Source organism: Heterostelium album, assembly GCF_000004825.1.
Source record: "Heterostelium album PN500 unplaced genomic scaffold PPL_scaffold2, whole genome shotgun sequence".
Classification (NCBI taxonomy): Eukaryota; Evosea; class Eumycetozoa; order Acytosteliales; family Acytosteliaceae; genus Heterostelium; species Heterostelium album.
The window spans coordinates 3,061,769-3,085,870 of record NW_008805064.1 but is presented as its reverse complement, the minus strand read 5'-3'; the positions used below and the strand labels follow the sequence as shown (position 1 = coordinate 3,085,870).

Here is a 24,102-nt window from a genome sequence, read left to right as displayed (position 1 = left end):
GTATTTTTACTCTGGTAAAATTTTAAAAATATTTTTAAATTTTTGGGCGATTTAATTTTGAGTGACATCATCTTCAAACAACTTTTCATCTTCTTTGCAAAAAAATCGTCCTCTTTTTCTTTAGTCTCAAAGAATATTTGCACTAGATTCGTTTGTGATAATTATAAACATATCACCATTATAAAAATTCTTATGACTTTTGCAAAGGTCCGGTACCATATTTGAAATGACCTATTTTTTGCAATGTAAAAAAATAATTCTAAAAATCTATTTTTTTTTTTTGTTTTTGTCAAGATTTAAAGATATTTTATAAATTTGCAAAAAATCATCAAAAATAAAATGATTTTTCAAAAACGAACTAAAATCACACTGCAGGTATACAAATTTACAAAAGAAAAAAGTAAATCAGTGTGTGAAAATTTTATTTTGAAGTTTTTTTTTGTTTTTTTTTGCATCACCAATGACCACCAAGAACCATCAAAAATAATTAAATTAAATTAAAAGTTTTTAAACTAAAGTAAAAAAGAATAATAAAATAATATTTATAGATAAGACAAGAAATTTAAGATTTAAACAGATAAATAAATAAAATAAATAGTTGTTATATATTTATAGAAAAAAAATTGAAAAGAGATGTGTATGTATTTTTTTTTTTTTTAGTATATAGTTTTCAAGAAATTATATTAATATGACTAAATGTGTTATATACAGCATTGGTTGTAAGTGAAAATGGATTTTCCTATGATTCAAATTTACCAAAGGCAATTGTGATGTATCGATATGAAGCTACCGAGGATGAAGAGATCTCATTGGAGGAGGGTTGCTATATCGATATTGTAGAGGAGGCATCCGATGGCTGGTGGAGAGGATTCACCATCTCAAAGGATCGTAAAGAGGGAATATTTCCATTCAACTACGTGAGAAAACTTTCGAAAAATGAAACTGAAACTTGGAAGCAGAAAATGTTGAACATTAACACAACAGGAGGAGCATCAACAACAAATAGCATATTAAATAATATAAAAAATAATAGTAATAATATAGATCAAGCCCAACAATCTACGTTGAGAGATAGTTCCACATCGAATTCATCGTCATCGACATTGTCAGTGAATCACAATCAAAATCAATCAGAGTCGACCACCAGTCTACCGGGACTGGAACCAACAGAGACACATTATATTGCATCATTGAGTGATCCAATCGAGAAAGAACAACAACAACAACCAAATAATAATCAACAACAACAGCAACAACAGCCACAGCTTTCATATGCACAAAAAAGATTGACATCACTTCCACCAGTACCACCACAACCAACACCGTTACAAATACCACAACAACAATCATCATCACCTTCATCATCGACAACATCAATAAATTCATCTTCACCAACTTCACCAACTTCACCACAATCGACTTCACAATCATCCTTTGAAAATTCACCCATTCCATCATTACCAACACCACCACAAAATTTAGTAACCATCAAGGTATGACAGTCTTTAGTTATAAAAATGGAATCTTTTGGTTATTTTAATATAATAATATTAATATTTGAACATTTATTATATCAAGCTTGACGATGTATCGAAAGAAGGATATTTAACAAAGAAAGGACATATTAGAAGAAATTGGAATGTAAGATGGTTCAGATTGAAGAGAAACGTTTTGACATACACAAAGAGTCCCAGTGAATCTAAAGTGAGTGGAGAGCTTATTTTAACACCCGATACTCAAGTCGATATAGCAACCTCTATGAAGCGTACCAATTGCTTCCAAATTAGAATACCGAATCACATGAACACAAAGAGTGAATTAATTTTAGCATGCTCTGCAAATTCACCAACCGACATGGAAGAATGGATCAATGCTATTAATCAAGCAAAAGTATGTAATAATTTAATATCGATATTAATATTATCTTTTAAACTAACTAACTATCTAACTAAACTAACTATCTTTTACATTATATTCTAGATTGTACATTAGAATAAATAGATAAGATTAGATTTATAATATATAATTATATTAAAAATAGTTAGTTAAACTATCAATTTATCGACAACAACAACAACATATTATAATTATAATCATTCTTTTATTCTTTTATTCAATATCATCGATTTTGAAAGGTTTTATTTAACAATATCGATATGTACTAACTAACTAGTTAATTAGTTAGTTATTTATATAGTTGCTTTGGTGTTATATAATAAGGGGAAGAATGAAATAACACCATCTGTATAAATCTATAGATTAGATTGAAGATAGAGAAATGTTTAATGATTAATTATTTGTTATACAAATTTGTTATTACAATTATCTAATAGTAATGTACTTACAACACTTAATAATGAACCTTTAGAATAGTTTGGTACGAATGAAATCGATTGAATTGGTTGATTACGCTTTTTAAGGAAACCTCTAGGTGTCAATGATAGATTAGGTGTTGTTTTCAGACGATAGAGAGCTACCAATGTATCGTTATCATTACTACTTCTATTCCTTAAAAAGATGACTGCTAATCTGTTTCCATCTGGGCTAATCGCAATCTTTTTGATATGTCCACCAACATAAACTCTATTAATATAATAATAGTAATCAAAGTATAATTAATAAAGATTAATATAAACAGTTCTCTCTAAAGACAACAATAAAGATATACATACTCTGTATTATTTTGATAAGCTTTATATGTAGTTGTTTTTTCAACATAAACTAAATCACCACCTAAATGATTATTATGATATAATAGTTTGTATTAGTAATCTATACATATATGTTAGGTTGTTTAACTATATCTAACTTACTTGTTTCCAATGCTTTATTTTTACATTGAATAAAGTTGATTTGATCATTATAACTTATTGCTAGATAATCGCCTGCTGGTGTCCATGCACATGACTAGATAGAGATAGAAGGGAAGAATCGAATGGATTAGAAAAGTGTAAAGATTGTATTTATATTTACTACTATTATAATACTAGTTGTATTACTACTTACTACATAGTTAAAACTTTGATTCCATTGTTTGTTGTTATAGTCCCATTTGGAGGTATCGAATATTCTAAAGTTTTCACGACTTGCCGATAGCAGGAATTCGTTGGAGATCGGTGAGTATGAAAGTAGAGTGTTACCACCGTAACGAGGCAGCAATGTCGGTACTCTACTAGCGACGTCCCACAACACGATAGAATAGAGCTGATTCGATCCACTCGCTAAATATAATCCATTCGACGACCAACTCAATGTTGTCGGCTTAAAATAAGGATGACACAACACCGTTGCATTGGTTCTACTATTATTATTACTCTGTTGTCTAGCTGAATTCGGTGTTTTCAATTCATTTATATCTATTTCCCAAAGAATGATACCATTCCTAAATATAAATGTTAAAATACATAATAAAATTATCTAAACAACAACAACAACAACAAACTTACTCTGTTGCAACAGCTAAAGTATAAGGGGTGTGTGGTTTCCATTGAATATCGGTAACGTTTGTTTGGTGTTCTGTCCAGAGTGTAAGGGGTTGGTAGATGGTGTAGTCGATATCTAGTTGTTGTTGGTGTTGTTGTTGGTTCGAGTTGAAGTAGTAGAGTGATATGATGTCATGTTGATTACAAACCGCTAGAATACGTTGTTGTGGATGCCAACACATTGATTTAACTTGTGAATTCGCGGATGATGATGATGATGACTTGCTACCACTACTGCTGTTGATGCTCATTGTCATATTCGATAGATTATCGTTCAACCACTCGATCATACCATTAACAAAACTCTGTAGATTCATCAGTGGTTCGACATACAGCGGTATCTCATCTTTATTCGGTGATCTCATTACATCTTGATATGATCTTCTTCTCTGTTCATCGTTTCCTACATTGATATCATTAAAGTATTTCTTCTGCACAAATTGTTAAAAATAACGATTTTTTGTTAATGTTATTTAGTTAGACATCGCTTTAACTTTCTTAAACAATAGCAACAACAAATACTCACTTCTAATTGTAATTCATAGGGTAATTGTTGTTCACTTTCAACAGGATCTAACTTTGAGAGATATTCACCATAAACTATAGAGTTTTCATCAGCTACAGTCTTGACATATCTTTCAAAACAATGTGCTTGTTCAAACATACTAATATTTATACTGATATCTTTAGATATATATAGAGTTATTATTAATACTATATAAAAAAAAAACTTTTTAAAGTTTGAACAAAAAAAAAAAAAAAAAACAGATCTGATTAAAACTTCCCGCGCCAATGATCAAAAAGCAAACGTTTAGTTATTATAAAAATGTTAAGTACATTTTTAAACATTATACACATACAATGATTTAATATTGAGTTTATTATAAGTGACTATAGATGTTGAATTTAGATAACAAAAAATACTCTATAGATATTTAATCAGAATAAAATATATATCATTAAATTAAGAAAAATAGAATTAAATATACCGTCGTCGTCTATAATCCATCATGATTAAACTACAAATTTTCTAAATTAACATGATGTTATAGAATGAAAAGCATATAGGATGATAGATAATCATTAAACGAGTCTATAAATACCGAAATTATCAAAAAATAATAGGAGTTGCTGGCTACTTTACTCCAACATTCGAATAAAGAAGATGAAGATATGTTAGAAACAAAGATTATTTAAGATAATATGATATTAAATAAATAATTAAAAGGATGTTTGAAACATGAATTTTATATATAAAATTAGATAAACTAACTTTTGTGATCTTCTATTTTATTTACGCTCAACTTCTTCTTATATTGTTCAGATATCTTCATCGTTGTTGTTTGTATCAACATCAACTTGTAAATTTGATTTTTGAAGTAGTTGTCTTCTTGTCATTTGCTCACCATTTGGAAGTGTAATCGTTTGTTTGTTGTTCAAAAGTGTAAATCCGAGCGTTTTGTAAGCTTTTGTTTGTGTATGATCTAATCTTATTGATTCCAATAATAGTTGTTGTTTTGTCATTCGAACATCATTGTGGAGTGTTATTGTTTCATTTTGAGACAGTGGAATTGAAATCTCAAAAAATGAATCGGAATCAGTTGGATCACATTCAATTGATTTCAAGAATAGTTGTTGTTGAGTCATTGATTGTCCATCATTAAGTGTGATTGATTCACCTCTTGAAAGGGTCGTTGCAAGGTTATAATATGAATCGGAATCAGTTGGATCACATTCAATTGATTTCAAGTATAGTTGTTGTTTTGTCGTTGATTGTCCATTTGGAAGTGTGATTGATTCATCACCTGAAAGTATATTTGCAAGGTTATAATATGAATTTGAATATGTTGGATCACATTCTATTGATTTCAATAATAATTGTTGTTGTGTCATTGATTGTCCATCATTAAGTGTGATTGATTCACCACTTGAAAGTGTCGTTGCAAGGTTATTATATGAATTTGAATTGGTTGGATCATATTCTATTGAGTTCAATAATAGTTGTTGTTGTGTCATTGATTGTCCATCATTAAGTGTGATTGATTCATCACTTGAAAGTGTCATTGCAAGGTTATAATATGAATTTGAATTGGTTGGATCACATTCTATTGATTTCAAGTATAGATGTTGTTGTGTCATTGATTGACCATCATTAAGTGTGATTGATTCATCACCTGAAAGTGTCATTGCAAGGTTATAATATGAATTTGAATTGGTTGGATCACATTCTATTGATTTAAAGTATAATTGTTGTTGTGTCATTGATTGTCCGTTATTAAGTGTGATTGATTCACCACTTGAAAGTGTAGTTGCAAGGTTATTATATGAATCTGAATTGGTTGGATCACATTCTATTGATTTCAATAATAGTTGTTGTTCTGTCATTGATTGTCCATCATTAAGTGTGATTTGTTCATCACTTGAAAGTGTCATTGCAAGGTTATAATATGAATTTGAATTGGTTGGATCATACTCTATTGATTTCAAGTATAATTGTTGTTTTGTCATTGATTCTCTATTCGGAAGTATAATTGATTCACCATTTGAAAGTGTATTTGCAAGGTTAATATATGAATTTGAATGAGTTGGATCACATTCTATTGATTTCAATAATAATTGTTGTTTTGTCATTGATTGTCCATCATTAAGTGTGATTGATTCACCACTTGAAAGTGTTGTTGCAAGGTTATTATATGAATTTGAATTGGTTGGATCACATTCTATTGATTTCAAGTATAGTTGTTGTGCAGTCATTGATTGGCTGGATGTAAGTGACATTTATAAAAAATAAAAGTATTACTATCAATTATCTTTTTGAAATAAAGGGTATTCCTTTTTTTTTTAAAATTTTTTTAGTGCAATGAAAAAAATTCAATTTTAAAAAATCAAATAAAGAAAAAAAATTATTATTAGTACTATTGGGAAGGAAAATCTTTGATCATCATAAGATTTTATTTATTTAAATTTAAAAAATAAAATATTATAGATATATTATCACAACCAAGAAGAATATGAATTATTTATTATCATAATGGATACTCTACTGAACCAAATTCATTTTAAAATAGATTATATTATCTCAATTATCCTAAGTTGTTTATAATTCTTAAGAGATTTTACACTTTTTAACCACTTGTTATTACATATCAGTTAGAGCACTCAATGAATAATTACTGTACAGGTAGATACCAACCGATAATAGTTTGAATAGAGAAAAACAATGAAAAGAGCCATGCTGGCTGATATTTCGATCATAGGTTCAATATATATTCCGTCACCTGGTAGTTGGTGTTTCAGAGTGGAACTTCCAGTGCAGTGATTGGTAGTCGTGTCAACACTGATAATCAAGAAGAGATGATGAAGAATACGATATTTATAATGAAGATTCAGGATTCGATGATTCTAAATATGAAAGTTAACATGCAGATCCTTTTAGAAACAAATATTAATAAGGAATAATTTAATATTAATAAATAAGATAAAATATGTTTGTGATGTTTGGTTAGAAGTTGAAATCGAATGTTGTGTTTATTGGTATATATGTCGATTGTAGTATAAGAATTTTCGATGAGGATGACTATTTTCAATTGTATCATTGTCATCACTATTCTCTGAAGCGTAGTAGATCCTCTTGGTATAATTGGCAATGGGAAGATTTGAACAACGGTATAAAATTTTCGATTTGATATGTGAAAAGCCTGTGTATTGTCTATGACTTCTTATATGCTAACTTTGAATCAGTTCCACCACTATAATAAATGACACGATCGATGTTGATTTCAGTGCTAGCGTAAAGTTGATATCTATCGTTAGATTTGTTCTATCTGCCCATATATAGTTATATTATAGGCTGAGAAGCCTATTTTAATATTTGTTAAATTAAATTAAAATATTTAATCAAGTTATATTTAATAATACGATCTAATTTAATCATGTCAATGATTCGACTCTAAAAGACTGAATATTTATCTACAATCTTAATGGATCTATATAAATTATATCGAATCGACATTCACCTGAATTGGAATCAGTCATAACCACCAATTCATCTTTCAAAATTGATCGAACAATTTTCTAAATTTAATAAATGTTAATGATATTGAAAATAAATAAATAAAAAAAATTCATACTATTTTATCATCTCTATCTTCGTAGAAATAGTAAAATTAGATCGTATTATTAAATATAACTTGATTATATAATTTAATTTATAAAAAGATAGATATAGAATTTTACAATTTGTTTAAAGAGAATATGATCACTTGAAAGAATTATTTTCAAAAAAAAAAAAAAAAAAAAACTTGGATTTTTTGTTTTTTTATAACTAAATTGGTATTTTATTAAAAGTTGTATTAAAAGGATGGATTTACAATCAAGTTTTTTTCGTAGTATATTTTTTTTCTTTTTAGTTGTTGGATTTATAAAGGTCTATTACATGTATTGATATTTATTAGAGTTTGTATTAAATATATTATTCAGTATTCTATAGAACGAAAAGTGAAAAAAAAAACGAAGATTGAAAAATAAAAAGTCTTGTTGAGAATTTTATTAAACTGAAAAAATAATAATGGTGATGTTTTGATTCGGATTAATCTTAGATTAATCTCTCTTTAAAATTTGTTTAATTTTATTATTTACAATTGATAAATTTCAGTTTTAATAACCTATTAATTAAAGATTAAATAAAAATTAATCTTCTGATTTATAATTGATAAAAATTTAAGTTTTATCTTGTATAAATTTAAGATTAAACTCAAATTATTCTTTGAGAATAAACTCAAATAAATTTTGAGGTGTAAACATAAATTAATTTAAAATAAATGATGGATTTATTCATTAAATGATACTGTAGTGTAATTAATTAGTTAGCAGGTTGGGAAGTGAGTTAATTTCATTTACTTGATTAGTTGGCTGGTTTCGGAGTGTTGTTTATTAATTTTAGAATGTTTCAGTAGATATCGAAGTCGGATATAATAGATTGGTTGGAGAAATAGAGTATTTTGTCATCTTGACTGAATAGAATTGAACTAACTTGTTCCAAATGTTGTGGTAAATGATCGCTGTTAGGTCTGATGATACATCGCAAAGGTAGAAATGAGTAGTAGATTTTTCCAGTGACCGTTCGTCGTAGTTGGCAATTTTTAGATGTTTTGTGATGTGTTTGAGGTTGAATTTGTTTAGGATGACTCGACAATTAAAGAAATAATGTGTATGTGGGTCTTTTTTTTTTTTTTTTTTTAAAATTATCCTTGTACTACCATTACTGATAGTCAAGATGTAGAGCTTGATATTAGCCTACAGTGTCGTGTTTATTTATTGTTGCAATTGAGCCACAGGCCGGCTGAGATGGCCATCATTTTTGAGTAAGGGATGATGTTCCTAATGGGAACTTCTCATTGATTTGGTTTGGCAGACGGAGTAATTAAGCCACTTAGAATATTCTAAGCGGGTACGTGTGTAAACCACCGGTGTTCACCTATGATAAGCCTCCTAGTTACTCTCTATGGTCAAGGATTCGAGTAGTATGATTCACTTTTTTTGTTTTTTTTTGATTCACTTGCTTCTTAACATGCGCGCATCACGGGACATTAAATTTAATACAAATATCAAGTGTGAGGATTGAACTCACGACCTTAGGATTATGAGACCTACGCTCTGCCAGCTGAGCTAACCTGATTTGTACGAGAAAATCATATATTTTTAAATTTCTATTTTTTCTTTTTTTATTTATAAAAAAATATCAACAAAATTTTCATTTTCCGATAAGTTTCATTAGGATCTCGTTTAGTTTCTCGAAATAGAGTGTTTCATTTATTTTTTATTCCACACTTTTGGTTTTTAAATTAAATTAAAATGTTAACCCTTAAATTAAATAATTTATCAAATGGATGTTCAGAATAATATAGTAAAAGAGGTAGAAGAGGAAGGATGTTGCAAATCTCAGAAAATAGAAGGTCAAGAGGTCAAAAAAGAGTTATATGATATCGAGTTATTAAATGAATTCAATAGATTTAAGAATAGAGTGATTGATTCTCATTGTCACATACATGAAGATCAAAATGAAATTGATATGGTTAAAAATAATGATAATTACAATAACGACAGCAATAACAGCACTGCTAGCAATAATAAAGAAAAGTTATCATTTAGTCAGAGTTGGTTGATGGGTACAACCGTACCTGATTGGGATCGTGTAAATAGCTATGCATCGGTAATGGGTGATCGAGCGATTCGCTGCTTCGGTATACACCCTTGGTTCGTACACTTGGTGCATCCGCCACAATCGTTGTTGGAAACCAACCCAGCGGGTGATCCAACCAAGATGGTAATGGATAGCTATCCAACGGTGATCGACAGCAGTTGGCCAGAAAAGATGAAACAACTGCTCTTGCAACATCCCGATGCTATGGTTGGTGAAATCGGTGTCGACAAAGTAACAAAGTGTCGTGCCACCGGAAAGAACGAACAGGAACCACAATGGGTGGTTTTCAACCGACAGATAGAGATTGCCGCTGAGTTGAATCGGCTTGTAAGTCTACATTGTGTGCAACTACACGGTAAGCTACTCGATTACTTCATAGCGTTACCGCTAGCTAGAATGCCAAGAAAGATAGCACTTCATACATTCAGTGGTAAACCATCTACGGTAACTTCATTCGCTAAGATGAAAGAAGGCAAAGGATCGAGATTCTACTTTGGAATATCATTTATCAATTTGTCATCTTCAAAGGTATCAAAGATGATTCAAGCGATTCCAGACAACAGATTACTGCTGGAATCAGATCAAAACACTCCTACCGAAGCTGAATCATCGGTATTCCAAGTCGTTCTTGAAATATCAAAAGCCAAGAGCTGGACAATTCAACAAACAATAGTAGTAACAAGAAACAATGCAATTGAATTCTTAAAATAATAATAATAAGAAATCAAAATAAAACAAATAGCAAATCTTTTGTAATAAGTTTTTTTTTAATCTGATAAATCATCAAATGATAATTGTTTATTTTTATTATTGAATCTTAAATCTAATTGTTCTACTTGAAATTGATCTAAATCATCTCTTGTCAAACACATATGAAATGATTTCAATCTCATTGTAATCTTTGAGAATTTCTTAAGATAGAGTATACTAAATGTATTCAATTCTGTATTACTGATAAACATATGAATGAAATCATCTTTGGTTCTTGGAGGTATCAACTTGAATATATCTATTGCAACCATATATGTTATATTTAGAATCTGTTTAGCTGTTAAATGATCTTCTTTAACCTTCTGGCACTCATCAATAAATAGATATCCACATTCTCTTATCACTTGCACAAGCTCAACTGAATCAAACAATAAGAAATGAAAGAAATTAACATAATAAACTGAATTCTCACTATATATGTTTAAAAAGAATATTAATATTTAACAAATATATTGATAAAAATAGAATAGATAAATAGATTACTGTGGAATAATATTAATTGCTCTTAATGAACTACCAACTCTACATAAATAGAAATCAAATTGTTTAATTAATGTTTTATAACTGTATGAATCTGTTAGGAATCTACCTGACATAACTTTAATTTATAATAATTATTTGATTTAAAGATAATCTTTAAAATTGATTGAAATTGATAATGAAAAAATCGATGTGAAATGGAAAAGATTGTTTTGATTTTGTTTTGTTGTTTTTTTTTGTTTTTAGTGAGTCAAATTGGATTCCATATAAAATTGATAACATATATTCTTTAGGAATCTACTCTACCAGCAAGAACTTCATAATATACATAACCATTGGGTAAACCATATCTATTGTTTGGCAGTGAATCTACTTTTGTTACTTCGATAATCGATGCTATGATTGGTTTCTTTGCTCTTACTTCATCGTCGAAACTCTCCAATGACTCTGGTGAAAGGTAATGGTGTGGACAATTTACGTTGACTGCTTCATAGACGTCGGATTTAAGATATTGGAAGATCGCTATCTTTCCATAACCGAAATTCGAGAGTGCTGCGTCGCTCTGTGAAGTCTGTGACATGAGGAGATCCATCATTGAGTGCTCGTGAGTCTGGATTGTCTTTTGGTGATCTTGAACCGAACGTTCCAAGTGTAGGAAATTCTCTCGGAAATGTTTGATCTCTTTGAGTGCATTCTGTGAATCCATGTTCGGAGCGATACCAAGCAATTCATAGATCTTTTGGATCAACGTGGAAGACGCTTGTAATTCGCCGTTGAGACTGGAGAGTTGAGATTCATTCTTTTGGTGTCGTTGCTTGAGTGTTGTAAGCAGTGTGTCTTTCTCTGAGATCTCTTTGTTCAGTTTCTCGACTTGCTGAATCGAGTTGACATTGGTGGTGTCACACTGATCCTTGAGATAGCTAATTCGCTCTTCGTGCTTGGCAATCGTTTGTTTGTAGGCTTCGATCTCTGACTCTGCTTTGGAGATTTCGTTTTGGTAGGAAGTGATTTGACTCAACATTTCTTCGTTGGTTTCCGAGCTTGATATTTGAAGTTTGTTGTACTTTCTTGTTAGCTCGTCCGATCCGTTGCTTGCTCGCTCCAACTGACTCTCCTTTTCCTTTAGTTTCTTTTCCAAATTGGCAAGAGAAAGAGTAAAGTTTTCCGTTTCAATTTCAGAGGCAGCCGATACTTGGTTGAGCTTCTCAGCCAGTGCAATCTGTTCCTTTTGCGAAGAATCGAGGTCGGATTCCAACGAAACATTCTGTGCTTCGAGTGTATCGACACGAGTCTTGGTCTGTTCAAGTTGCTGGTTGAGTGAAATTACTTTGTTCTCGAGCTCAGAGGTTTGTCTTGAGAGATAGTCACTCTCCTTCTTGTTGGTTCTGAGCGATTCATCCTTCTCTGTCAACATCTGTTTGAACTCTTCAATCTGTGCTATTCTCTCTTGTATCTTCTGCTCGAGTTGTGAGTTGAGTTGTGTCAGACCGCTGTTTCCAGATTGAAGCTGCTCAATTGTCGCATCTTGATCTCTGATCTGCTTGTCGAGTTGGTTGATCTGTGATTCCAGCTTGATGATTGTCTCTGCTTTGCTTTGCAACATTGAATTAGTCTCACCGCTCTGCTTTTCCTTATCATCATTGAACTCATCGAGTAACTTCTTATAGTTCTTGATGGAGTTCTCCAGGTCAAACATGGTCGATTCATTGTCACGCAACTGGTCCGACGAACTCTTGATGACTGCTTCCTTCTGTTGCGCTTCGTTCTTCAAGTCGTTGATTTGCTCCCTTAGAATAGCAAGTACCGCTTCATTCGAGTCAGAGTTATGATTGGAATTGACAAGATCTTTGGAGAGCTTCTCATTGTCTTCCTTGAGTTGTTCAATCATCAATGAGTTGTGATCGATTGTCTCACGAAGTTTATCTATTTCCTGCTGATTCTCGGTGATAATACTCTGAAGCGATTGTATCTCACCGTTCATATCGGATATCTGTTTGTTGTTACTCTTGACCGTTCCTTCGTGTACCAAGATCTTATCCTTCAATCGGTTGATTTCCTCTTGATCCTCACGCGACTTTTCAACAGAGATACTCTCGACATTCGATATCTTTTCTTCCAACAACTTGATCTTCTCCTGTTGATCTTCCCACTTCTCAACGAGTGTGTTTCTCTCTTCCTCCAGTTCGCTCTTCTCCTTCTCAAGCACGGCAATTCTATCAGAGTGAATGGAAATCTTCATATTGGCAGTCTGTAGATCGATCTCCATGTTCTTCTTTGACTTTTCGAGTTGAGCGATGGTATTGTTCTTCTCCAGCACCGTATTTTCAAACGACTCTTTCGATTCATTGGTTGAACTGATCGACATCTTTATATACTCTTCATGTCTAGTGATCTGCTCTTGCAAGTCTTTGATCTCGGCTTGTAGTTCGTCACGCTCCGACTTGATCGAATCCAACTGCTTTCTGAGTGACTCTGATGCCTCGAGCTTTGAGGAACCTTCATCCTCTAACGACAGTATTCTCTCCTTGAATGACTCTATCTCTTTCTTTTTGTAGGTATTTTCCAACTCTAAATCACGAATCTTCAAAGACAACTCTGATTCATGTGCCTGAAGTGTTTCGATATTCTTCTGAGTGGTCTTGCCTTCGCTTAACAACTTGGAAATCTCCAGTTTCTTCTCCTCCAACTCTTTCTTTAACTCTTCAACCTGTGACTTTCTAATGTAATCCGATGTCACACTATCATTCTGAAAAGTTCTAGACTTTTCCAACAGATCTTTATATTTCTCCTCGGATCTAGATGCCATTAAAAATGTAGATTGTAACTTTTGTTCAAGATTTCTAATTTTATCTTTTTGTTGTGATTCCTAATAATTATATATTTAAAATTGTTAATAAAATTTTGTCGATTATTTGTTTGTTTAGTTTTCACTTACTATTAACTTTGATTGATCCAATTGAGATGAAGAAGAAGTTCGTTCAAAAGTTGGCTTCTTTCTAAATTGTAGTGGAGTAGTATCTGAACTATCGATGACAGCAAAGTCATCGTCGGTATCACTCTTTGACTGCTGTTCAATCTGAGGCAAGTTGGTATCGAATGCCGGTAAGTGTACTTGGAATGGTGGTAGTTGATCCTTCAATGAAATGAATACATTCGGTGGTAAGAACTGATAAACTCGCTCAAAGAACATCTGTCTCTTTTGATTCTCTTCCTCTCTTATACCATTCAACGATTCAATGAATTTACCAAGATTACTCTGTATTGAATTACCAAACTTCTTTCTTCTCGATGTTTCCTAAATTATTAAAATAAATAAATTAACATTAATTTAATCAATCTTTTGTCTTTCAAACATATTATATCAAACACAAAATACATACATTTAAAGCATCTTCATAAGCAGATGGCATATGATGTATACACTCCAAATGGAAGAAATTAATGGTTTGCTTGGATATCGCTTCGTTCCAAACAGAGAAATTGTTGATCAACTGTCTCATATCATATTGTAATTTAGAAATATTTCTAAGTTCAGAGAAAACATATTGATTCATAAAATTCTATTTGTTTGCAAATAACGTGATATTAGTAATGATAATGTTATTCATTCTAAACGAATATTTACCTTTGCCTTTGAAAATAAAATTAATGTATTCATTAACAACTCTGCATGCTTATGTGAGTCTGAGAAACTGGAATCTTGTGAATTCTTAATCTCAGTGAATGACATGATAATAGCTGCAAGATGGTTTGGATCTTTTGAACTACGTGAACTTTCCAATGCTTTCTTTATCTTTTCTGAATCTAATATATTTTAAATAAACAACTTATTAAAATGTTATTTTGAAACAATACTAATTATATAGTTAATACATACTTGCAATAGAAGCTTGATATAATGTTTGGAATTGTTTTGTATTTTCTCTTGATATAATTAATCTATCATTTAATTCTTGGAAACTATAGAGTATAGAATTAACAATTGTTAATAAATTAAATATGCAACTCTTTTTTTGTTTGAATCATAGTTCTTATAATGAACTTACTTTATATCTATTGTCTTTTTAAGTTCATAATCTACAGAATCTCTGATTGAATCGATTTGACTACCGATCTCCAGTATCTTTCCTTTTAGATTGTCATACTCTCTCTTGCATTGCTCACTCCACTTTCTAATTTCCAACTCTGGAATGCAGTCTAAAAGTGTTGTTGTCGAAGGTGTTCTCAAGCTGTCGTGTAGTTTCGTCTGTTTCAATCGATTCATATCATACTCGAATGACATCAACAACGATTCGAAATTAGGTGATTGTTTCTTGAAAACTGTTAAAAATGAATTATAATTTGAAAGTAATTTACTAATAATTAATTAAAATAACAATGTGTTAATAAATGAATATTATATCTATAGATATGTATTTCGTTTAATAGTTACTTTTTATAATCATCTAAACTATGTAATGCTGCACCAATCGATTTCTTTTGTACATTCAATTCATTGAGACAGTTGATGCACTGCAAGACTTTGGCTTCGAACAACTCCTTGAGATACTGTGTTCCCACTACATGATTGTTCAAATAGAACTCCAAAGTGAACATCTTGTTCAATGGATTCAAACTTGATTCTAACTCTTTAAGATTCTTTGGTGTTGGTAATCTAGGTACTATAATAATATGTATTATATCACACATGTGATTATTAATATTAATATTATCTCTGATGACATTGTCAATTCATACATAATCTACATATGTAGATCTATATGTAAAACAAACATACTTTGAAAATCTAAAATTGAAAAGTTTACTTCTTCCGGTAAATAACTCATATTCTCTAATATCTTTTTATTAAATAAGAATATCTCTGTATCTTTCTATATAATTATAACATTATTATCGAAAGCATATTAATATTTATAGTATTTAAACTTAATGTACAGGATGATAGATAGATATATAGATAACATACGATTATACCATAGTATTGTAATGTATTATTTGAACTTAAATTGGTATCAGCCAAAAGAATTTGGTCACTAGGTGACAAATTAGTAACGGATGCCAATGATTCCTTAATTGTATTAATACTATATTATTCAATTTTGTAGTAACAAGTTAGTTATCTTAATGTGATCGTGTGTTGTTATTTCTGTATTAAATGTGTAATGATGTTAAGGTTGTTGATAATACATACGTAACAGATGAATTAACAGGTATCTCATATAGAGATCCTGTATCAGATCTCAAAATCTTTAAATTGAACATCTTTCTATATTCTTCCTATACTTCTTATTCTTCTTCTCTTCTCTTCTTCTTCTTATTTAATTAAACTAACTTGAAATATAATATATATGTATATACACTACTACACTATAAAACTATAACAACAAAATTATTATGCTTAATCTGTTATATTTGAAAATAATGTTAAATAACAATAATAAATTTAACAATAAACACAAATTATCAAGAGGTGTGAAATGAATGATTTAAAAAAAAACAAAAAAAAAAAAATTAATAAAATTTTCATCTAAATGGTATGAAAAAAATGAGAAACCCTTTTGAATCTTTGAAATTTGAGTCAAACTTTTATATTTTTTTATTTAAAATTTTCTATGGGGTTGCAAAATTGAAAGTTTGAATTGATTAACTTATAATATTAAGTATTCATACTCAAAAATTTTTATTCATTTTTTTTTTATAATTTTCTAACACTTTAACTATCTAGAAATCAAATGGGAATGCAATAAATGTGGAGTTATCAACAACTATAACAGAGAAAAAGTATTTGTTGACCAATCCGTAGTTTTTATCGGGCACTGTAAGAATTGCTTACAAGAACACCCAATGTTTTATAACAAAAAAGTAAAAACAGAAATGCCAACCTATGTATGTTTATTTTATATAAATTAATTTATATATTTATCATTTATTAACTATTATTATTTTATAAAATTTTTTTCTGTTCTTTGACATTTTGTAATTTAAAATAATAAAAAAATCTTTTTTTAAAAGATATTTTTTATTTATTTTATTTTTATTTTTAATTTACATTTTTAAAACAAATGTCAAATTCTTTTGAAGAAAAAAAAATGTTTATCTGTTTCTTGACGTTGTAGTTTGTTTTGTGTTTAAGAAAGGTTGAGAAAAAAAGGTTACTAGTGATGAGAGAATTCATGTTTTATGTTTTTTTTTTCTTTTTATTTTGTAGATTGTCATTGTCAATTTCATTGCAATCGGGCTGTTGTTTGTCTGTTGCAAGTTTATCAAGATTGTTTTGATGTCAAAACACCGTGTGGTGTCAAAAAAAATTTGGGAAAAATTATTAAATTCATAAAATTATTAAATTCATAAAATTAAATAAAAATTAATTTAAAAATAAATAAAGAGTGTGTGGTAGTTCGGTGTCAATCAATCAAGCAATCAGTTCCTCATTATCATAATAATCGTTATTTTTAAAATAAACAAAAAAGATATTAATAGTTTTTTATTTGCATTCATGCACACAAATAAATATTATAATAATAAAATATATAACTATCAATCATTATCATTGCTAATTATTTATATAATTAGATATACATTCATATTCATCTTATCATTTTTCATATTCACTAAATTTTAGAGTCAAGACAAGATAGAACAATTTATAAATAAATAGATAAATAATAATAAATCGAACAATGGAGAAACTAAATCTACCTGCACCTCCTAGATCTCCTTCCCCAACACCACCATCACCATCATCATCATCTAATTCACAACCACCTTCACCTAGACAGCAACAACAACCACATCAAATTAATATTGGAGGTAGTATAAGTATTAGCAATGGCAGTGAACACAATCATTTTCAACATAGTTCAAAGCCAAAGAGATCCTCTAAACATTTGATATACAATGAGAATAGCAATAAACCTACGAAAGCATGTGTTGAACCACCACACAATTGTCTTCAAAACGGTTCATCAGTAACGTCTACAACAGAAAAAGATAGTCATCATCATCACTTAAATAGGTAAATATAATATATTATCCTATATGATTTACGAAATAACAATATTCATATGAAATGCATAAAAAATCAAAACAATCGAAACAAATCATTCCAAATTAAGAATTTTCACACTTTTTTGGGAACTGCTTAAATTTAATTGCATTTTTAATATTTTATTTATTTTTTTAAAAAAAAAAAATAGTTACAACCCAAACCTTGATTTCACTCTATTTATCTTATTTTTAAAAGATTTCAAAAAAACCACACCACCCGATACACCACCACCTTTAATATTAATATTAATCTTTAAAACAAACAAAACAACGAAATATTTGAACAACTTACTTATAAGTCAGTGGGTTTGTTTTCACCCCACTTTGCACTTTTCAACAGTTTCGTCGGTAGTTTTTGCTTTGCCAGCCATGCAAAGTGTTGGAGGGGGTTAGATTCTTGTTTTTAAACAACCAGTTTTTGCAGGCAGTTGTCATTTCACAGTATGTTTCCAAATTAGTTTGTAGTCAATGATAAACAAACAATCAATGCAAGATTGCGCGTTGTTGTTTTGCAATTAATTTAGGAGTTATAGTTTGCAAACTATAACAAATCATTCATCAATCAATTATCAACTAGTCATTGTACAACTACATACTATTTCTATTATTATTACTTCTATACCACTACAAAAAAAAAAAAAAACAAAACAAAAAAAGTAAATGTATTTATTATTATCACCTAAATCACACAAAAATTATCAATGAAGTAATTAAATTAATCATAACATAAAATATCATATCATTTCCATTTTTATCAGATCACATATTCATTTCAATACTTTAATGATATCAACACCTTTTAACAAAATAATAATTAGAGAGAATAATTAATTAAACATGATGACGTTCCATTCCCAATGACTAAAAAAGTCAGACGGATAAACAAAAAAAACAATGATAAAACCACACAACACACATAACACACAAATAATTAAAAATTTTTAAAGACAAAAGACAACTTTAAAAAAAAAGGTGGTTGTGGTTGCGTGAGTATGAATAACATGTATCATATTTTAGTGGTGTTTACATTGTCATTCATTCATTCACTCATTCACCAAAGGATTAATTATGATATCTGACTAGTTTAAACCTTAAAAAGTGTTTTATATTTCACCAATGTAGTATCTTTCATTTTTTATTTATTTATTAAAAAATACAAACATATAAATAATTATTTAAGAATCAAAACAAACAATAATTTTATTCGATTTTTTTTTAAAAATTGTTTATTTCTTTTTTGTTTGTTTATTTCGAACTTATTTTACTTAATTATATATCTGATTTTATTTTTATTATATTATTATATTTTGCTTTAAATATTAATATTTTTTATATTTGTATTTTTTTAAAAACATTATATTATTAGTATGATCAAAGGAATAAAAGGTGGATTGTCTCATGCCAGAAAGGACAAGATCAAAATCGAGTATGATTTGGAATTTAGAAAATTATTGAATCTTCCGAATGACCTGGTCGGTCAGAATCTCACTTTGAAGTGGAGTCGTGGAAAGAAGAAGAAGGGAGAAACCAAGGACTACAAGGTTTTGAAACCAACTATCCCAACGATTCCAACGATTCCATCGATTACTCTGACCTCAAGTGAAGCAACTTCTACACTACTCGGTAATTCTTTGCCAAATACAACTACCTCCAATAGCAACAACAACAACAATAGCACTACTACTGCATCTTCAAAATCATCATCTTCTCTACCGACAACTTCAACTTCATCGACATCGTCTCTCACCTCACCAGTTTCAACATCTCCAGCCAAACAACATGACTCTTTCACAAGAAAACAAGCGAAATTGTTACTGGGCAACAAAATAGATGGATCCAATACACTGGCCAGTGGTGAAGGTTACATCTCAATGAATGAAAAAGTTAACCTCAGGATTACACTCTACGCAGAGACACAGATTAAAGATAACAATATTTCAACTAATTTCGAACAAAAGTTGATGACTCTTAGTTTATTATTGGTAAGTTGTAAAAAATAACAAATCTTCAAAGATTTTAAAATCTTGTCAACAAATTACTAATTAATTTATTTTTATATTATTTAATATTGTAGAAAAATACTACTCTTTGTTCAACAACTATCGATTTGTCATTACATACAGAGGATAATGGAAAGACACCAATCGATGTACCATTCCCTTCCTCATCTTCAGTTCAACCATCTATACAGGTAATTAATTATAACCAATTCATACAACCAATGCACACAGACAACAAACTTTCGATAAACACACCCCACACATCCAATTACTTTTAGATTGTGTGGAGTTTTTGAATAGTTATAAATTATTTTTAATTAAAAGATCAACTTTAAAATTGTATATTAACTAACATTAATTATTAAATTTAATTTATAGCTGGCAATTAAAACAAATTATTTAAAATATAATGAAAAGAAAATTATTAAAACAAACCCAGAAGTTATTAAATCAAAGGATATCAATATAAATCCACCCAATGGTGCAAACAAGTTGATGGAAATTCAAGGTGAAGTCTATTTCGTTGGCAACAGTATCAGTGTCGAAAGCAATCTTGCTGGAAAGAGCAGCAGCAGTGGAAGCAGTAGCAGTAGTAAAACTCTAGATATCAATAGCGGTAGCAGCAACAAGGACAAGGAAACTGTAAGTGGCAATGCAAGTGATTCCGATCCACATACAGAGACCATTACAAGAAGTACCAGTTGGGACGACGAGAGCGAAGATACCTTCCAACTGTCGACCAAGGAAGCACTCGCCAAGAAGAATGTGGAGCTGAATGAGATGTCAGAGAAACTCAACAAGTATGAATCGCAAATCAAGCAACTCGAGTGTCAGATCGAACAGAAGAATACCGATATTCTCTCGCTGCGACATGTCATCGATGAGAATCAAGCGCAGGTTCTCATCTACGAGGAGAACGTCCATCGCTACAAAGTATTAGAGGAGCGTGCCACCAAACAGCTGATCAGAGAACGTCACGAGTTTGCTCAGTTCAAGAATGCTGCAGGTAGTGGTAGTCAGTCATCGTCCAACGCCAGCAGTGAGCAACAGACTTCTACTTTGGACATCCGTGACTTTGAGAAAGAACTGGAGATTGCTAACCAGCACAACGAAACACTCAAAGAAAAGTTGGAAGAGATGGAAGCTGAGTACGCCGAAGAGAAGAAGAAGCTGTTAGAGAGCAACGATACAATGCAACTGTTGTATGAAGATACCAAAGAGAAGCTCAAAGCTCTTAGAGTCACTCTGGATGGAGAGATGAAAACCAACAACTCCAAACTACTCCAAGAAAGTGAACTGAGAAAGCGAATCACACAACAAATCGAAGTTGAAAACACTGCCAAATTGTCAACAATGTCAACTCAACGTAAAATCTTTAATAATCCATATATTGCTTGGGCAATCGCTTTTATCTGTTTAATTATGTATATTTTTCAATAAAGATATGTTATGTTTGTGATTCTTTGAAATAATCTTTTCTTAATTTTATTTATTTACATTAATTAAATTAAGATTTAGACTAACGTTTAACGTCTTAATAATATCTTTAGGTTAGATCTACTCTCTAACAGTCTATTCCTAATAGAATGTGGTGAAAGAGTGTGTACCGATAAGAACATACGATCTAATGGTGTCAAATAACATGCAAAAGCTGTGCAAATTGTTTTCATTTTTTGGGGGAGGCATAAATTGAATTTACTAATCTCTTACTTTTTGAAGTAGTTGTCTTCTTGTCATTTGATCACCATTTGGAAGTGTAATCGTTTGTTTGTTGTTCAAAAGTGTTAATCCAATCGATTTGTAAGCTTTTGTTTGTGTATGATCTAATCTTATTGATTCCAATAATAGTTGTTGTTCTGTCATTGATCGTCCATTATTAAGTAGGATTGATTCACCATTTGAAAGTGTTGTTGCAAGGTTATAATATGAATTTGAATTGGTTGGATCACATTCTATTGATTTCAAGTAAAGTTGTTGTTTTGTCATTGATTGTCCATTATTAAGTGTGATTGATTCACCTCTTTGAAAGTGTAGTTGTAAGGCTATAATATGAATCGGATTTGGTTGGATCACATTCTATTGATTTCAAGTATAGTTGTTGTCGTGTCATTGATTGTCCATTATTAAGTGTGATTGATTCACCTCTTGAAAGTTTCGTTGCAAGGCTATAATATGAATCGGATTTGGTTGGATCACATTCAATTGATTTCAAGTATAATTGTTGTCGTGTCATTGTCTCTCCATTATTAAGTTTGATTGTTCTACTTGATAGTGTCGTTGCAAGGTTATGATATGATTGGGAATCGGATGAATCACATTCTATTGCTTTCAAGTATAGTTGTTGTGCAGTCATTGATTGTCCATCATTAAGTGTGATTGATTCACCTCTTGAAAGTGTAATTGCAAGGTTATAATATGAATATGAATTGGTTGGATCACATTCTATTGATTTCAAGTATAGTTGTTGTTTTGTCCATTGATTGTCCATCATTAAGTGTGATTGATTCACCATTTGAAAGTGTTGCTCCAAGGTTATTATATGAATTGGAATCAGTTGAATCACATTCTATTGATTTCAAGAGTAGTTGTTGTGCAGTCATTGATTCATCGTTATGGAGTGTGATCGATTCACCATTTGAAAGTGTCGTTGCAAGGTTATTATATGAATTGGAATTGGTTGGATCACATTCTATTGATTTCAAGTATATTTGTTGTTCTGTCATTGATTGTCCATCATTAAGTGTGATTGATTCACCACTTGAGAGTGTCACTGCAAGGTTAAAATATAAATTTGAATCAGTTGGATTACATTCAATTGCTTTTATGAAAAGGTTTTGCACAGTCATTGATTGACCAGATGTCAGAATGATCGATGATCGATTTTCATCATTAAGAATTACTGCCAACTCGTAATAAGCATTGACATTGTTTGGATTCTGATCGATTACTTTCAAATAAAGTTGTTCTTTCGTTGTTGACTCACATGATGGGAGTACAATTGTTTGTTGATCATTATCATCAAAATTCGAACTGATATTATTCTGTTTTTGTTTCATTTTTTTAAATAAATAATAATCTTATGATATCAATCTCAAGTGGTGGTTGAATAATATCAAAAAATAAAACACAAACTTTTTTTCCAGGAATTGACCATGAAGGTTGGTCATGCAAAAATATTTTCTTTTTTTTGTTTAAACACCTCCCCTCCGAACTTCTTTTGATTTTTGTTTATTTTTTATTTATTTATTAATAATCTTACAACTCTACTACCATATGCCTTCAAATAGTGAAGAAGCTAAACTAAGAAAAGGAGAAGTGAAAAGGAGAAGAATAGATCACAATTTTCAAAGAATGGAACACAAGAGCAACATTAACAAAGCAATCAGCAACATTAGAGAATATATTAGACCAATTAATATTAAAGACTTCACAGGATTCTCAAAACTCAATCAGTTCATTAGCGAACTATCCTGATGCATCACCGAAGTTGGATCAGAGAGAGATCAACATATATCGATTGCAAGAGACTGCAAGAGATTTATCGATAGTACTCAAGAAAGAGATAGGTATAACAAATTTAGAGAGATATACGTAACTGTACAATCAAATAGAAGCGAACTCTACAATGATAGAAAATCTATTGATAGAGAAAGACGAGAGATTGAAAAAGATTTTGAAAGAGAGAGAAGAGAGCTTGAAAAAGATTTTGAAAGAGAGAGAAGAGGATTTGAAGCAGAGCAAGCTATTAAATCTGAAAGAGAAGCAGTTAAACGAGAGAGAACAAGCAAATTCAGTTAGCCTAGTCAATATCAGCAAAAGAAATCAACCACAAGAAAGAAGAGAAACAATTCATAGGAATTCCAATAACACTGGAGATAGGTCCAATTTTGGCGGAAAAATTGAAATCAACTTTGCAAACGATATCGAAAAGAAGGACGTCACCATTGGACAGCTTATCCAAGCAATTATCGATGCTCAAACTAGGACTCAGCAAAGCTTGGAAATATTTAGAAGAGGTCTTCAGCAATCAAGAGAAATCATTGGTGAACTCGTTGAGTCGCTTAGAGGACTACCTTCAGCCAGTTAACAGTATTCTCGATGGAGTTCTTCCAAGCCAAGA

General features: G+C 30.5%; 10 protein-coding genes and 1 non-coding gene across 11 annotated transcripts; 4 read left to right on the top strand and 7 right to left on the bottom strand.

Moving 5' to 3' along the window:
• Positions 1–633: 633 nt before the first annotated feature.
• PPL_02501 (pleckstrin domain-containing protein) lies at positions 634–2,146 on the top strand (the record flags this gene model as incomplete). The annotated part of the gene is made up of 4 exons (XM_020573486.1): positions 634–637; positions 712–1,493; positions 1,579–1,890; positions 2,042–2,146. The coding sequence occupies 4 exons, from the start codon at positions 634–636 to the stop codon at positions 2,144–2,146; spliced, it is 1,203 nt and encodes a 400-aa protein (XP_020436581.1).
• Positions 2,147–2,300: 154 nt separating this feature from the next.
• PPL_02500 (WD40 repeat domain-containing protein) lies at positions 2,301–4,146 on the bottom strand (the record flags this gene model as incomplete). The annotated part of the gene is made up of 6 exons (XM_020573485.1): positions 2,301–2,583; positions 2,673–2,733; positions 2,814–2,907; positions 3,007–3,382; positions 3,447–3,913; positions 4,009–4,146. 6 exons carry the CDS (start codon positions 4,144–4,146, stop codon positions 2,301–2,303), a joined length of 1,419 nt encoding a protein of 472 aa, XP_020436580.1.
• Positions 4,147–4,802: 656 nt separating this feature from the next.
• On the bottom strand, positions 4,803–6,260 carry PPL_02499 (uncharacterized protein; the record flags this gene model as incomplete). The annotated part of the gene is made up of 1 exon (XM_020573484.1): positions 4,803–6,260. One exon carries the CDS (start codon positions 6,258–6,260, stop codon positions 4,803–4,805), a length of 1,458 nt encoding a protein of 485 aa, XP_020436579.1.
• A 931-nt stretch (positions 6,261–7,191) lies between these two features.
• Positions 7,192–8,839, bottom strand: PPL_02498 (uncharacterized protein; the record flags this gene model as incomplete). The annotated part of the gene is made up of 5 exons (XM_020573483.1): positions 7,192–7,267; positions 7,456–7,556; positions 7,719–7,743; positions 8,515–8,668; positions 8,806–8,839. The coding sequence occupies 5 exons, from the start codon at positions 8,837–8,839 to the stop codon at positions 7,192–7,194; spliced, it is 390 nt and encodes a 129-aa protein (XP_020436578.1).
• Positions 8,840–9,086: 247 nt separating this feature from the next.
• Positions 9,087–9,159, bottom strand: PPL_02497. The gene has a single exon. It is a non-coding gene; the product is annotated as a tRNA-Met (tRNA).
• Positions 9,160–9,366: 207 nt separating this feature from the next.
• PPL_02496 (TatD family hydrolase) lies at positions 9,367–10,395 on the top strand (the record flags this gene model as incomplete). Its single annotated transcript, XM_020573482.1, has 1 exon — positions 9,367–10,395. The coding sequence occupies one exon, from the start codon at positions 9,367–9,369 to the stop codon at positions 10,393–10,395; it is 1,029 nt and encodes a 342-aa protein (XP_020436577.1).
• Positions 10,396–10,451: 56 nt separating this feature from the next.
• On the bottom strand, positions 10,452–11,051 carry PPL_02495 (uncharacterized protein; the record flags this gene model as incomplete). Its single annotated transcript, XM_020573481.1, has 2 exons — positions 10,452–10,866; positions 10,939–11,051. 2 exons carry the CDS (start codon positions 11,049–11,051, stop codon positions 10,452–10,454), a joined length of 528 nt encoding a protein of 175 aa, XP_020436576.1.
• Positions 11,052–11,224: 173 nt separating this feature from the next.
• Positions 11,225–16,197, bottom strand: PPL_02494 (uncharacterized protein; the record flags this gene model as incomplete). The annotated part of the gene is made up of 10 exons (XM_020573480.1): positions 11,225–13,801; positions 13,871–14,230; positions 14,316–14,495; positions 14,561–14,739; positions 14,813–14,895; positions 14,982–15,290; positions 15,368–15,596; positions 15,713–15,806; positions 15,902–16,019; positions 16,127–16,197. 10 exons carry the CDS (start codon positions 16,195–16,197, stop codon positions 11,225–11,227), a joined length of 4,200 nt encoding a protein of 1,399 aa, XP_020436575.1.
• A 1,418-nt stretch (positions 16,198–17,615) lies between these two features.
• On the top strand, positions 17,616–21,623 carry PPL_02493 (uncharacterized protein; the record flags this gene model as incomplete). The annotated part of the gene is made up of 5 exons (XM_020573479.1): positions 17,616–17,950; positions 19,349–19,964; positions 20,057–20,173; positions 20,361–21,406; positions 21,533–21,623. 5 exons carry the CDS (start codon positions 17,616–17,618, stop codon positions 21,621–21,623), a joined length of 2,205 nt encoding a protein of 734 aa, XP_020436574.1.
• A 57-nt stretch (positions 21,624–21,680) lies between these two features.
• PPL_02492 (tetratricopeptide repeat protein) lies at positions 21,681–23,038 on the bottom strand (the record flags this gene model as incomplete). The annotated part of the gene is made up of 3 exons (XM_020573478.1): positions 21,681–22,024; positions 22,056–22,424; positions 22,492–23,038. The coding sequence occupies 3 exons, from the start codon at positions 23,036–23,038 to the stop codon at positions 21,681–21,683; spliced, it is 1,260 nt and encodes a 419-aa protein (XP_020436573.1).
• A 217-nt stretch (positions 23,039–23,255) lies between these two features.
• PPL_02491 (uncharacterized protein) lies at positions 23,256–24,069 on the top strand (the record flags this gene model as incomplete). The annotated part of the gene is given in 4 exon segments (XM_020573477.1): positions 23,256–23,297; positions 23,317–23,573; positions 23,594–23,766; positions 23,786–24,069. The coding sequence occupies 4 exon segments, from the start codon at positions 23,256–23,258 to the stop codon at positions 24,067–24,069; spliced, it is 756 nt and encodes a 251-aa protein (XP_020436572.1).
• Between the last annotated feature and the right edge of the window lie 33 nt (positions 24,070–24,102).